The sequence below is a fragment of the Phascolarctos cinereus genome, unplaced genomic scaffold, assembly GCF_003287225.1.
Source record: "Phascolarctos cinereus isolate Bilbo 61053 unplaced genomic scaffold, phaCin_HiC Scaffold_5;HRSCAF=322, whole genome shotgun sequence".
Lineage (NCBI taxonomy): Eukaryota > Metazoa > Chordata > Mammalia > Diprotodontia > Phascolarctidae > Phascolarctos > Phascolarctos cinereus.
In genome coordinates, this window is record NW_027555958.1 from 375,031,893 (window position 1) to 375,045,408 (window position 13,516).

General features: G+C 40.0%; 2 protein-coding genes across 6 annotated transcripts in view; one reads left to right on the forward strand and one right to left on the reverse strand.

The window, feature by feature from the left end:
* Positions 1 to 4,523, reverse strand: part of PFKFB2 (6-phosphofructo-2-kinase/fructose-2,6-biphosphatase 2) — a 39,564-nt gene extending 35,041 nt beyond the window's left edge. Inside the window, exons 1-4 of one of the 5 annotated variants that reach the window (XM_021003072.2) lie at positions 4,128 to 4,523; positions 1,923 to 1,977; positions 1,087 to 1,264; positions 36 to 153 (exon numbers count right to left, since the gene is read on the reverse strand). In XM_021003072.2, the coding sequence (XP_020858731.1) occupies positions 36 to 120 (85 nt within the window). In that variant the 5' untranslated portion in view covers positions 121 to 153; positions 1,087 to 1,264; positions 1,923 to 1,977; positions 4,128 to 4,523. The other 4 variants (XM_021003068.2, XM_021003070.2, XM_021003069.2 and 1 more) reach the window with 4 other exon arrangements.
* Positions 4,524 to 4,592: 69 nt separating this feature from the next.
* Positions 4,593 to 13,122, forward strand: YOD1 (YOD1 deubiquitinase). The gene is given in 3 exon segments (XM_078156354.1): positions 4,593 to 4,709; positions 4,712 to 4,946; positions 6,405 to 13,122. Coding segments are annotated over 3 exon segments (1,044 nt in total). The 5' UTR covers positions 4,593 to 4,607; the 3' UTR covers positions 7,112 to 13,122.
* The last annotated feature ends 394 nt before the right edge of the window (positions 13,123 to 13,516 follow it).

Here is a 13,516-nt window from a genome sequence, read left to right on the forward strand (position 1 = left end):
TGTAAACTGGAATGGCATTATTCCTCAATACTCACAACACTTCTTCTCTGACTGCCTAAGATTAGTAGCCTGTAGAACATGACTGTTCTGTTCTGAGGTTGGCACTGGATTCCCAGACATGGCAGTTCAGTGACTTGAGGCCCCAGGGAGCTTCTAGAAGAGACAAGACAGTAGGTAGGTGAAGGAAGGGAAGGAGCAAGACAACCCCCTAATTCCCGAGTACCCCCCCCAACCATATTCATTAGCAGAAAACAAGAGATCTAGGCAATGAGCAAGTAAGAAATCCAAAGCATCAAATACACTCACTGGACCGTTCTGAAAAAAAATGTTAAGTGGGAAAGTAAGTCTCTGTGAGCAGGAAGCCGGGTCCGTAAGAGGAAAACAGAGGGTAACAGGAAGCCAAGACAGCTTCAACACGTTACTCCTCCTCCTGGGTTCCTAACTCCGCTTCCAACCCAGGTCATCCACACACACTCATCCACATCACCAATGCTCCTGGGGCAAGGAGGAATTTCTAGATTTTAAGTGTAAACTGAAGCCCACGGAGATTAAGTGACTTTCCCAGTATGATACTGGCAGGACAAAGGTTCTTCACCTTCACCAGAAACTGAGTGCTGTCTCCTTCTGACTGGGGACTCCTCCCCACCTGCGTCCCCACCCCCACTCCCGCAACCAGGCTGCCAGGTCGGCTAAGGAGGTTGTTTGCTTCTTTAAGAGGCTTTCACGGTCCTTGCATGGCTTTCAGGGTTCTCCTTCCTTCTACACTCCCAAGTACCTCCAGGGTTGCCGGTATCTGAATATTCCCCGCAGTCTGCAATGCACCGGCACAAGGGCTCCCTGATTTATCATCCTCCGGGTTGTTACCCAAATGCATCGACCGCCCCTCATCCCGCCCAGCCCCAGGCCCCATCTATGCTAGGCGCTGCGCAGCAACTCCTCACCTTGTGATCCCAGCCTAGGGCCAGCGAGTGCCCCGGGATCCCAACCGCACCGCAGGCAGGGGCCAGGCATGCAAATCACATTCAAATCAACTGCCCGCTTAGCCCGGCCCACTCTGTGACCCCACCTCCCTGCGAGCGCTTTCACCTGGAGCCTACAGTTGGCCAATCTGAAACCGCAGAGTCTCAGGGGGGCTGTGCTCTTGCTGGAAATGATGACGCCAACGCCAGACGGGAGGAGGGGATGCCGAAAGGACGGATTATATGCCCTCAGGTTACCTAGCAGGGCGGAGGATTGGCTACCCCGTTGCCGAGCAACCCGGGAGCTGGCGATATTGAAAAGACAAGAGGTTTTTTTAAAATCTCGCGAGAACAGCAAGCCAGCCCACTCCTCAATGAAATAAATTAAACAGATATCCTCTGAAGGTGTGGTCAGATATTAACTCTTTTATTCCAGACGAGATCCCCATGAGCATGTCTTCATTTTCCTAAGATGCCCTTCAAATGTTTCCTTCCTGGGCTTGAGTCTCCCAAGTAAGAGGTTCATGGCCAGTCCCCCCAGCATCACAGAACCAAAGACCTCATGTGGCCCCAATCTATCCAGTTTCCTACTTGACTTTCCATCTTCCACCTTCTCCACTGACTTTTTGCCAGAGTCAGGCTTGCACAACAGACTGGCAATAAACCAACTGTACTTTTGACCAATAAGAACTCAGAACCCTCAGCTTTCAGTTAGTATCAAGCTTTGTAAAGTGGATAAGAAATTTTATACTGGTAGGGATCCAGTTCTCAAGACCTAAGGAGAGTGTAGAAGTGCTATCCATAATGCTAGGAAGTGAAGAGGCTTTCTCACCAGGATATGTTTGTAAGCCCCAAGAAAACAGATTATTGCTAGTACTGTAGATGTCACATGTTTTGTAGGTATAGTCACTCTTTATAATACATGGGTACATCCTATGTAAATAGTATTCTTGATACACTCACCTTTAATTCAGAGACTTGCTGCTGGTGTGGGTCCCCCATATGTCCAAGGGAAGAGCTGTGGAATGGGAGTTCTTAGAGCATTATGTCTGGGTCTCTCCTTTACCCTCATGATATTTCCCTCTGTATCATATTTTATTTGTGTACTTCTTATTTGGCTTCTCCCTTATTGGATCTTAATATCATCAAGGGCAAGGACTGTGTAATTTTTCATTTTTCATATCCTTAGTGCCTGGTCTTTACTACCCATTTTAAAAACCCTTTTTTGAATGGAAGGTCACATGTAGTAGCTATAGGAAGTACTGGACTTTGGCATCAGAAGACCTCAGTGAGAATCCTGGCTCTGTGATTTACTATTTGTTAACTGCCTGCTGTTACTCACAGATCCTTTGTCCTCTCTGCCTTTGCATTTCATCCCACGCCTGAACACACTCTCTCCACTCTTTCACCCCCTTGTAATTTCTGTTTCCTTCAAAACACAGAACAAGGGCTACATCCCACATGCCTTTTCTCATTACCCCAATTGCTAATGTCTCCCACCCAGTTACTATGTATTTATTCCATATGGACATTGCTTTCTCCATGAGAATGCTGTCTCAACCCAACAGAATATAAGATCATTGGAAGCAAGGACTATTTCACTGCTGATTTTGTGTGGCTAGTACCTAATACAGAGTCAGGTATATAGTAGGAGCTTAAAAATGCTTGTGGCTTGATTTAAAGTGTAAAGTATGTAATTAATAGTGAACAGCATATTGAATTTGAACTCTGGGAAATTAGGGTTTAAATTTTGCCTCTGATACTTAGTAGCTGTGTGACTATAGACAAGTTACTTTATTTCTATAACACCAGTTTTCTCATACCTTAAATGAGATAATAATAATAGCTAGCATTTGTATAGTATTTTAAGGTTTGTAAAGCATTTTACATATGTAATCTCATTCTAACCCCACAACAATACTGGGAGTTAGGTGCTATTTTTGTCCCCATTTTGTAGATGTAGAAAGGAAGCAGTCAGAAGCTAAGTGACTTACCCAAGGTCTCACAGCTTGTAAGTGTCTGAGGCTGAATTTGAACTCAGGTCTTCCTAACTCCAGGTCCAGTGCTCTATGCACTATGACTATGCTATGACTATGCATAATGATGATGATGAAAACTTATTATTATTAACAGTATACATTATGTAATAAATATATTACTATATATACACTCTATAATATAAATCTCATACTATATATTAATATATTATATATTAATAAAATTAAAATATATCATAAATATAAATAATAAATGTTATATATACATTATAAACACTTACAGATTGTGATATACAAATCATATAGCATATAACAATAAATGGACATAATTAATAAATATTATACAACACATAATAGATATTACTCTATATTTTTATATATTTACATATTACATATAAGTAAATACATTTGTGTTTTATATTTATATATTTATGTAATACTTATATAATATGTGGGTGATGTATAATATATGAGATAATTGTATATATACTATTAATTTATGACATTATAGCATGATCATGATATAGTTCAAATGATGATGATGTTCAAATTGTATGAGTTCAAATTATACAAATTATTATAAATATATACATATTATAATAAAACATGTTAACTTTATATTATATCATATACTGTACAAGCTGTAAGATATTATATATATATATATATTTGTATCTTGCCTGGTCCAAGGCAGTACCTAAGCAGCTAGGTAGTACAGTGGATAGAACACAAGGCCTGAAATCTGAAAAACCTGAGTTCAAATTTGGCCTTAAACACTTACTAGCTATGTGACCCTAGGCAACTCACTAAACCTCTGTGAAATGGAGACAATAGCCTCTACCTCTCAAGGTTGTTGTGAGAATTAAATGAGATAATAATTGTAAAGCACTCTGCCCAGTGTCTGACACAAAGTAATGGAGTACATGTACACACGTATGTATGTATGTATATATGTGTATATATATAAACATACACATGCATGATATGTTATAGAGCTATTATTATAATGTGTGTAAACCACTTAAAAATTGTTTTAAGTGTCCCGTGTGAAAATTGTTATTATCATTATCTGAAATGTGTTATTATCACTATTTGTTCTTTACAGGTGACACTTGGGCTTCCGGGACTGATCCGGACCTCCCACGAGTTCCCTTTAGATGTGACAAATTACCTCGTGCTGTTTACTCTGCATTGAGGTTTAATGAATCCTTTAGTCCACTTAAAGAGGGTGAGTCAGTGTTGGGGACCGCCACCGGCCGCTCAGCCCTTTCTTTGTTCTCCTTCTGCAGATTCTTTTCGTTCCTGCTCAGTAAGTGTCAGATGTGGTTATGGTCCATTTCTGACCTCTTAGCAAGTGCGAAGGGACATTCCAATCCATCGAGTGAGCGTGTCCTCCGGCAGCCGCACCTAGAAGATGCACGCCTTCGCTGCGGGCTGACCGCTGGGGCACGTACGTGGTTCCTGCCGTCATCCAACCTGCAGAGCATCCTAGGATGGAGGAGGACTGGGGAGCAGGGGCATGGGAGAAAAAAGGGTGTTGTCCCTTTAAGACTGTCCTATCTTCCAAGAGGGTTCTGACTGGACCGGCGGAAGTCTCGCGAGCGCATGCCCCTCAGGGGGGCGGGGAAAGGGGGCGTGGCTACTTCTCGCGATGTTTATCCCGGCGAGGGGCGACCATTTTAGTTTCCATCCGCCGGCCGGTTGCCCCGGCGGCGGCGTCTCCCTCCGACCGGCGGTGTCCCAGGCAGGCCCCGGGAGGTGTCCGGCGGGCGGGCGGACGCGATGTGGCGGCTCCGCTGCAAGGCCAAGAACGGCACTCACGTCCTGCAGGGCCTCTCGAGCCGGTCCCGCGTGCGGGAGCTCGAGGGCCAGATAGCCGCCGTCACCGGGATCGCCCCCGGCGGGCAGCGGATCCTCGTCGGCTTCCCTCCCGAGTGCCTGGACCTCAGCGACGGGGAGACCGTGCTGGGGGACCTGCCCATCCAGTCGGGTAAGGACGCCAGCCTGCGGGCCCCGGGGGGACCCCCGAAGGGGAGGAGGAGGAGAGGAGGGCCGGGGCTAGGTGTTCAGGCCATGGTAGGAGCGCTCCCGCGGGCGGGCAGGGGCGCGGGGATACGGGCTGCAGGCCCCGGGCCCGGGGGGAGCCGGGGAAGCCCGGGACCCTCCCGCAGGACCCGCGGCTGTCTCTAGTGCGGTCCCGGGAGCCAGGGCCTGGGATGCGTATGCCCCATTTGACAGATGAGGAAACTAGAGGGCTCAGCCGGGTGGCCCAAGGACGCCGGGGCAGAACTGACCATCCCCTCCGGTCTGCCCACGTTGGGGCCGCCGTATCGCAGCTCAGACGTTCTCTCTCCTTCCCCAGAATTTTGCAGGCGTGAGGAGCTTTCCGTTGCTCCCTTTTCCTTCGACGAGCATCTTTTCATGGACCAAGTCCCCAAGTTCTCCCTCCCTTGGCCAGCTAGTGCCTCCCCCCACTCCCCAAAACGGGGAGGTGGAGATGGGGTGAAGGAGAGGGTTTGTGGGGAGAGGTTATGCTGTTCTCTGAAAAAAAAATTCCAAGTTTAAGTCATTTTCTATATCCATGCTTACGGGTACTAGGTTATTTTAAGTTTAGTTTTAGCATAATAGCTTTTTAAGGCTCTCTTAATAGCCTTCTTCTGCTCTAACCAGTAGCAATTATTTCTGTTGACAACTGAAACTTGAAGAACAACTTCTCTAATTAGCACCTTATCGCAGTGGTGTCAAAAACTCAGAAAAACAAGAGTAGTCGATATCTTTCTTCTCAGCACACCTCCTGGTGGCCAAGATTAAGATTTTTTTTTCTTTTCTTCTCTGGTTTTGTTTTTATTTAAAATAAGTTGTAGAATAACAGATTCCAAGTTAGAAAAGGGACCTTAGAGGCTTCCTACTCTGATGCCTCGTCAGGAGGTGACCCAGGGTTCTTAAAAGGTCTGACAGGTTTTACCGACTGGAAAGGCTTTAAGTATTCCCCCAGGAATAGACTAACTTGATGTAGTTGTGAGGACCAGCCTAGCTAAATTCAAAGAGGGTTATCACCAGGTTGGCTTCAGGCTAACAGATTTTTTGGTTGCAGCAACTCTTTTAGAATATCTCTTAAATTCCAGAGGAGTTGTAATCTACATCCACTGAGTGAGTACCTACAACAGTTATAAAACAGTAATGATGTTAACTAAGATTTATGTAATAGTATGTGCCAGGCTCTGTGTTAACTGCTTTACAATTATTATATCATTTGATCCTGACAACAATCCTAGGAGGTAGAGTACCTTTGCTATCCCCATTTTACAGATGAAGAAACTGAGGCAAGCAGGAGTTAACTGATTTGCCCAGGGTCACACAGCTAGTAACATGCTTTACAGACTGGCTAGTCAGCCATATTTCATCTAAACATTCTTTTGCAGTTCTGGATGTGCTTTATTTTTAACAGGTGATACCCTGATCATTGAAGAAGACAAAACCAAGCATAAGACTTCATCTTCTGCACTTACAAAACATGGTGCTCATACTTCATTCAGGGAAGTTTTGCCTGTACTTACCAGAACAGTGGTCCCAGCAGATAATTCCTGCCTTTTCACCAGTGTGTACTATGTAGTGGAAGGGGGAGTTTTGGATCCAGCTTGTGCCCCTGAGATGCGAAATCTTATAGCAGAGATAGTAGCAAGTGATCCAGAATTCTACTGTGAGGCATTATTGGGAAAAACAAATGAAGAGTACTGTGACTGGATTAGAAGGGACGACACTTGGGGAGGAGCTATTGAGATATCCATTTTGTCAAAGTTTTATCAATGTGAAATTTGTGTAGTGGACACTCAGACAGTCAGAATTGACCGCTTTGGGGAAGACGCTGGCTACCCCAAAAGGGTACTACTAATTTATGATGGCATCCACTATGATCCACTTCAGCGAGACTTCCCTGACCCAGACAGCCCTCCTTTGACCATCTTTTCCTCCAATGATGACATTGTTCTTGCACAAGCATTGGAACTGGCAGATGAAGCTAGAAGAAAGAGGCAGTTTACTGATGTAAACCGATTTACCCTGAGATGCATGGTGTGCCAGAAGGGGTTAACTGGACAGGCAGAAGCAAGGGAACATGCCAAGGAGACTGGCCATACCAACTTTGGAGAGGTGTGATCTATGCAGGAGGAAGCATTGTCTACTACCTCAGTCATCCAGAAGGCTCTGGGTTTTCCAATAAGCTCTCTGTAAACCTAAAAGACAAAAGGACATAATGCTTGAAACACCCTTTTTACTTAAGACAATGAAGACACTAGAATTCCTTGTTAAGATTAAAATTAGTGTGCAAGTTTACAGATCTGTGTCTGCAGTGGTGATACATGCTCTCTTCCTGCCAGGTGTGACAGTGAGTGGTGCCCTGACACTAGCCTGAAGAAAGTTACTCATACAAGCTAGCACTGAGCAGCATTAACTGATGGAAGATTACACCTGGCACATGTGGGGGTAACGTGGAAGGCTTCATGTGACACCACTGCATATACACACAACAGTGTCTAGAGCAGCTTACACCTTTGAATAACATGGAGTTTGAAAATGTAAAACTCGTTTCTAAATTATGTCTCCAATTAAGGAGCAATTCCTTAAATGATGAGCAGGGTGGTCAACCTGATTTTATGCTGAAAGTTGGTAGACTTTTCATGCGAGTACTTTGCAAGGTATAAGTACATTACATAAGCTGTTTCTACTGGGATGGTAACTACTTCCTGTGAGTGTTATCTCAAAAATTGAATCTGACAGTGCCCTGTTTAAGATTTATAGTATATAAAAGTAGAATGTAGAGGATAAGGTGCCTAATTTCATAACTATGGTGAAGGAGCTGACCGAAGCTTTAAAAGACCAGTATCCTTGTTTTAACTTAATTTTTATTAGCTAATAACTTATTGGATAAGATTCTTAAATTAAGCATAGCTTTAAAAAAAGTCTTTTAATTGAAGTTCCTTGAAATTTGAGTACTCAAACTTTGCAAAAGATGTTTGGTTTGTTTTTTTATCTTGTGTGTATTTTAATTTCTTCTGCTTTTTATTTATGCTACCTCTATGTTTTGAATTTTTTTTAAGCTGAAGTGACCTGGTAAAGTGTGGATTCTTATTGTAATGACTATTCCTCACTTAAATAGTATTTGTTTTCATGTTAAAAAACACAAGCCTACAAATGTTGAATTGTTGCTAGCCTTATCACCACTAAAAAAACAATGCCCTTAAGCCAGGTCTAATTTCTGCAGACTAGCATTTTAAAATTTCCATCTTATTTCTTGTTTGCTTTTTGAACAGTTTTGAGGTACTTAGAGTGATGGTGACTAGGTTGTTTTGGAGGAGAAAAGTAGACTGTTGTCTCTGAAATATAGAAACATTACCAAATCCTTTTCTTATTGAGCTATCTCAGAGTTTTCCTTGTTCTCCGAATTAGTTGTGTACCCTTTTGCTTGTTGGACTAAATTAACTAGGCACCCTCTCAGAAACTGAGTTTTGATATAAGATCTCCCAGGTAAAGTTGTTTACTACCTCTTTGATAATTCTACTTATGATCAGGGATGTTAAATCAAAACTAATATAACAGTGTACAACCTCATTAGGTTTAATGTTTTCGAAATTCTTATCATGATAATCTTGATCTGTTTGGGTGTAGTTAAGGGTCTGGTTAGCTAATTGCGTATTGTAACTGAAAGCACTTAAATGTCTCCTTAAGCACATTTTTTGGATTGATCTTTTTAATCAGAGAATTACTTTTTGAGTTCTTTGGCTGAAAGTTTAAAGTTGACATTGAAAACAATTCAACAAACAGTTATTAAGCATCTAATATGTGCAAGACACTGTGTTAGGCACCCCTGTCCCAACAGTGCTTACATTTTAGTGGAAAATTTAGGAGAAGTTAACTTTATTTGAGGAATAATTAACAAAATGTGGTTGAATACTTTTAAAAATTAAGTACCTTTTGTTTGTATAGCTCTTTTCAAGGTATAAGTTCTTCTTAAGATTAGTAAAAGTCTTAAAAGTGGGTTTTTTGGGGGGTTTTTTTGTCCATTTTACTGAGCCTTAACAACAAAACCAGCACTTGTGAATTGTCGTAGTGTTTGTGAGTCCTGGTCCATACAACTGAAATGGTGCAAAGCCTCCATCTGTCTTCTGACTTGTGTTGTTGATGATTATTTCCCAATTCATTTTAGTTCTCTAAGAAACCTGATTAGAGTAATAATAACTGTTGTCATAACCAAGCAATTTAGAATCGTGCCATCAACATTCACTTTTAGATTGAGGTTTCTTATACAACTGTGCACCACTTTTCTGTCAGAAAACTTACTTTTTACTTTCTGGTGATATCAGATGTCAGGCCTAATGCATTTGCCTCATGACCTTTTAGATTTGGACTAAAAGAGATTGATGCTTGGCCTTAGTATAAATTCCAGTCACTGAATTTTGATCCTATGTCGTATGGACAGTGGATTACTTTAACAAAATAGGAAGCAAAAGAATTCTTTGCTGATATTGCACAGAAATTAATTCAAGTGGTTTTGTTTACATGTTAAGTTATTATTTTTTTCATGCCACGTGTCAAATATTTATTCAGGGAACTTTGTTTTCATATTTTAAACTTTTAAATCTTGTGTTTAGGCTATATAATCTTATAAATTGGGAACTGATACTGAAAATTATTAGGGTTTTCAATGTTAATCATTTGCCACTTTTTAACACTATTTGACTTAAGTGGCATCGTTTACCTAGAAAATTTATGACGAAGTACTGTTCCTACTTCATTCCATTTCTATTAATATGAATTTAAGTCCCAAAATTTTTGTTCTAAAATCAAGCTTGTAAGTTATTCTAAATTTAAGATTTTGTGAGTATGCTAATACTTGACTAAATTGACCTCTTAGTCTGAATAAACTTGAGTGTTGTAAAACCTTGAAAATCTTCTGATTTAGCTACTTTGAAGAAATTTAGAAGAACCTTTGTTTTGTTATTGTTTGCACTTGAACTCAACAGAAATTGTCCCATTCACTCAATTTCCAGATTGAACTAGAAGGCCTTCAGTAGTAGAAGCTAGGTGGGAATAACTACTCTCATTTACTTTGCTTTTGAATCCAGTGATTGGCTATGGTGCTGCCTAGATGGAATAATTAACCACTGATGTTAACCTTTCATTATCACGATTTTGTGATGAATTATCTAAAGATAATAATTAGTAATAACATCACTAGTAATAACCCCAGTTAGGTACTAGCTCTTTCCTTGAGAACCTGATTTATAGCCGTAGCTTTTGACCTGAATTTTCTTCCTCAGTGAAAAATTAGTTATTGGAAGAACAGTATTGAAATGTCGACTAATGCTGCCTTGATTTAGAATTTTCATTTCAATGATTCCAGCTTGGCAGCTCTGGTGAAAATTGGTAGAGCTGTATATCTTATGGACGGCAACAGGACGTCACCCTGCCCCTTTTCTAGGGAACAAGTGATATTACTTTCTCCCAAAGGATCATAGAGATCATAGAATTTAATGTTCAAAGGTAACCTTAGAGATCATTTAGTCCAACTCCCTCTTTTTACAGATGAGAGTTAAAGGTTTTTTTCCAAGGTCACACAGGTAGCAAGTGATAGAAAGTTGGATTCAAACCCAAATCTTGATTCCAAATTCAATATTCTTTCCACTACAACCAAGCTATCTCACTTTGTATGCCTTCAGTGTGTCCATGTATACCTCACTGTGCTAACTGTCCTCCATGTTTTGTAGAGCCTGGAATATGGGTATTTGACAAGTTCACCTGGCTAGCATGTTTATTTCCAAGTTTTCCTTAAATTTATTGCATGGCTGCACTCAACCTTTTTAGTTTTTTTTTAGAGAAATCCTAATTATAATGGGAAAGGTACAAGTTGAAGTGAGATGAGAAATTTTTATAACTATAATCATGTGGCCTTCATGATCAGTTTTCATATATTGAGAATCACTCCTGGTAATTATTTGCAGCACTTTAAAGCTTGTGAAACAAAGTTTACGTGTTATATAGCACCCTCCAAGATCCTTACTAAAACCAATGAATATATGTGTTGAGCTGCCAATAATCAGCTCTTTTCTCCCACCAGTATGTGTTGTGTTTCAGTAACACAGCATTCTGTTATTGTGTCAACATTCCATTTCAGCAGCTATTTGGAGCATGCTGTTCCCTAGCATGCAAAATGCTTCTTAGTACACTGCTATAATGTGATTGTTCATGTGTCTTCTTACAATACAGTATTCAAGTTTATTCTTGCAGTGCAGACAGCTGAGGCAACTGTTCTGAGAAGAATAGATTAGTAAACATTTTTTAAAGCTAAGGAAAACAGGTAATTTGTGGGATGGGGTGCTGGGAGGGATTCAGGTATTAATGGACTTGAAAGTTTCATTTTATTTATAGACATTGTGTCTTTTAATGTCTATAAGTAAAAGTGAAACAAATATTCATTTGAATAAGCTATGAAATCCTAAGGTTTTGAATAAATTTGGGAATTGAAGTTAATTTAAAGGTAGGGGACAAGCTATGCTGAATTATCTATTTAATTGCTGCAAATAGTACTTTGGCAATAATTTTTAAGCATCCAGTTTACAAGTATGCAGAACTCTTGATTGTGAAGGGAGTTTGGGGGGATTTTTAGTTGTCGGGTTTTTTTTTTGTCTAGACCTTTGATTTCATGCCTTTCTTTACCAATGAATCTATAATTTATAGTCTTAAAGCATTGCCTAGGAGCACTTAGGAAGTTTAATGACTTGTCCAAGGTCACATGGTCAACCCCCCCCCCAGTCCTCCCCCAGGAAAGAGTTAAACTCAGATCCTCCTGACTCAGAGGACTGCTCTCTATCTCTTCTTATGCATCAGTTTTAGTGTGTTAAATGATAACACATTTATTGAAAAGGTTTTCCACCTCTTAATAAATAAGATCACTGCTGTTTTTGTTTACCAAATCATCAGCATATAATTTGAAAAATACTGCATTGATTGTAATTTTATGTGGGTGCTAATGAAGATCTTCAGCTGGTGTGAATTTAAAGGTTAGCTTATTCTTAAAAAGGGGTCAGTGAAGAAAGAGGATGATTGCTACCAAAAATAAAGAGAATCTGGTCTGGAATGGATGAATTCCTAATACTCAGTGCTTTTCAGAAAAATGAGTATTCCAGGCCATCAGGAGAGCAATAACTTTTGTGTTGTACCACCCATCTCTCATTGGTTGGTTTCTGAGTAAAGAAGGTCTATATATGGAAAAATCTTCAATTAAAGCGTAAAGTTAAATTTAAGTGCTTATTATGATGCCTTTTTATATTTCTGCCCTTTTTCAAAAGGCAAAATCATGCCAAGTGTAGGTTAAGTGGTGAAGACATATAGGTGAGTGATAGGGATAATAGACTATAGTTTCCAATACCAAGTTAAATTTAAGGAAATCTTAGGACATAGGATTTCTGTTAATATTATATGAAAACTTTATAATGGGTACAGCATATGTACTTTATTTTGTAGCTCAAGAGCTCCATAAAGGTCCACGTAGCCTAGTTCTTGTTAATTTTCCAATTTACCTCTATATTACAGGAAATTCCATATACTTAGCAAAAGCATTATGGTGGCTTTGGAGGAAGGGGAGGGGTAATTTTTCTAGTAACTTAATTCAGCCTTGGCTCTTGTTAGGAAATATACATAGGAAACAGTATTTACCAAAATGAAATTGTAGTCAAGTATGTAAATTTCCTGTCATATCTTTCAGATTAAAGCAGGTAGAAATGGAGGCTTAGGAAATAAAATGAATATTGGTTAGGAAAAACTGCCACATGTCACTGCTTTAGAACATGACTTAAAAGAGCAGTAGAAAAATTTAAACCAGAAGTCAATTTTGTATGCTTAAATTTTCTTAAAAGTATTTTCCTTTGGAAGATCGATGATTTTGCCGCTTGTTTTGACTTGGCTAATTCAGGTTGTTTTCCCCGAAAAGATCTTTAATATGCTGCTACCAGGAAAATGTCTTGTTTCATCATATAGCCTTTATGTAACTTTGATGTTGCCAAGATGCTTTGATTTTATTTATAAAGTTGTATGATTTTAAATAACTGAAAGCTGTATGTACGTATGTAGTGATTTGTTATGAAAGAATAAATTAAACAATCTGAATTGGAGTGTTTGTCAATTTAATCTTTTTTTGCTACCAATCAGCTGCTACAGCCAAACCAACAATCTGTTCTTTTGTTTTTATCAAAAGTCAACAGACCACAGCTTTGACCTATGAACTGTATTCTACCAACATTTACTTGCCAGGTGGAATCTTAATGACTATTTTCCTGAACTCTTTCTCTTTTAGTTAACACCAGAAGGCATTTGACACTTCCAGTCGGTTTTGATGTCTTGTCATCTTCTGAAAATGAGGAGGGAGGGATGGGAGACTGCTTATTTCTCTAAGAAACACATTAAAGATCTGGAATGTCATGAAAGCCCAGGGACATGAATCAGTCTGAAGACAAAAACATTTGGTTGTTTCGTGGGATGATGGTCAATTAGTTTTATACTAGGTCT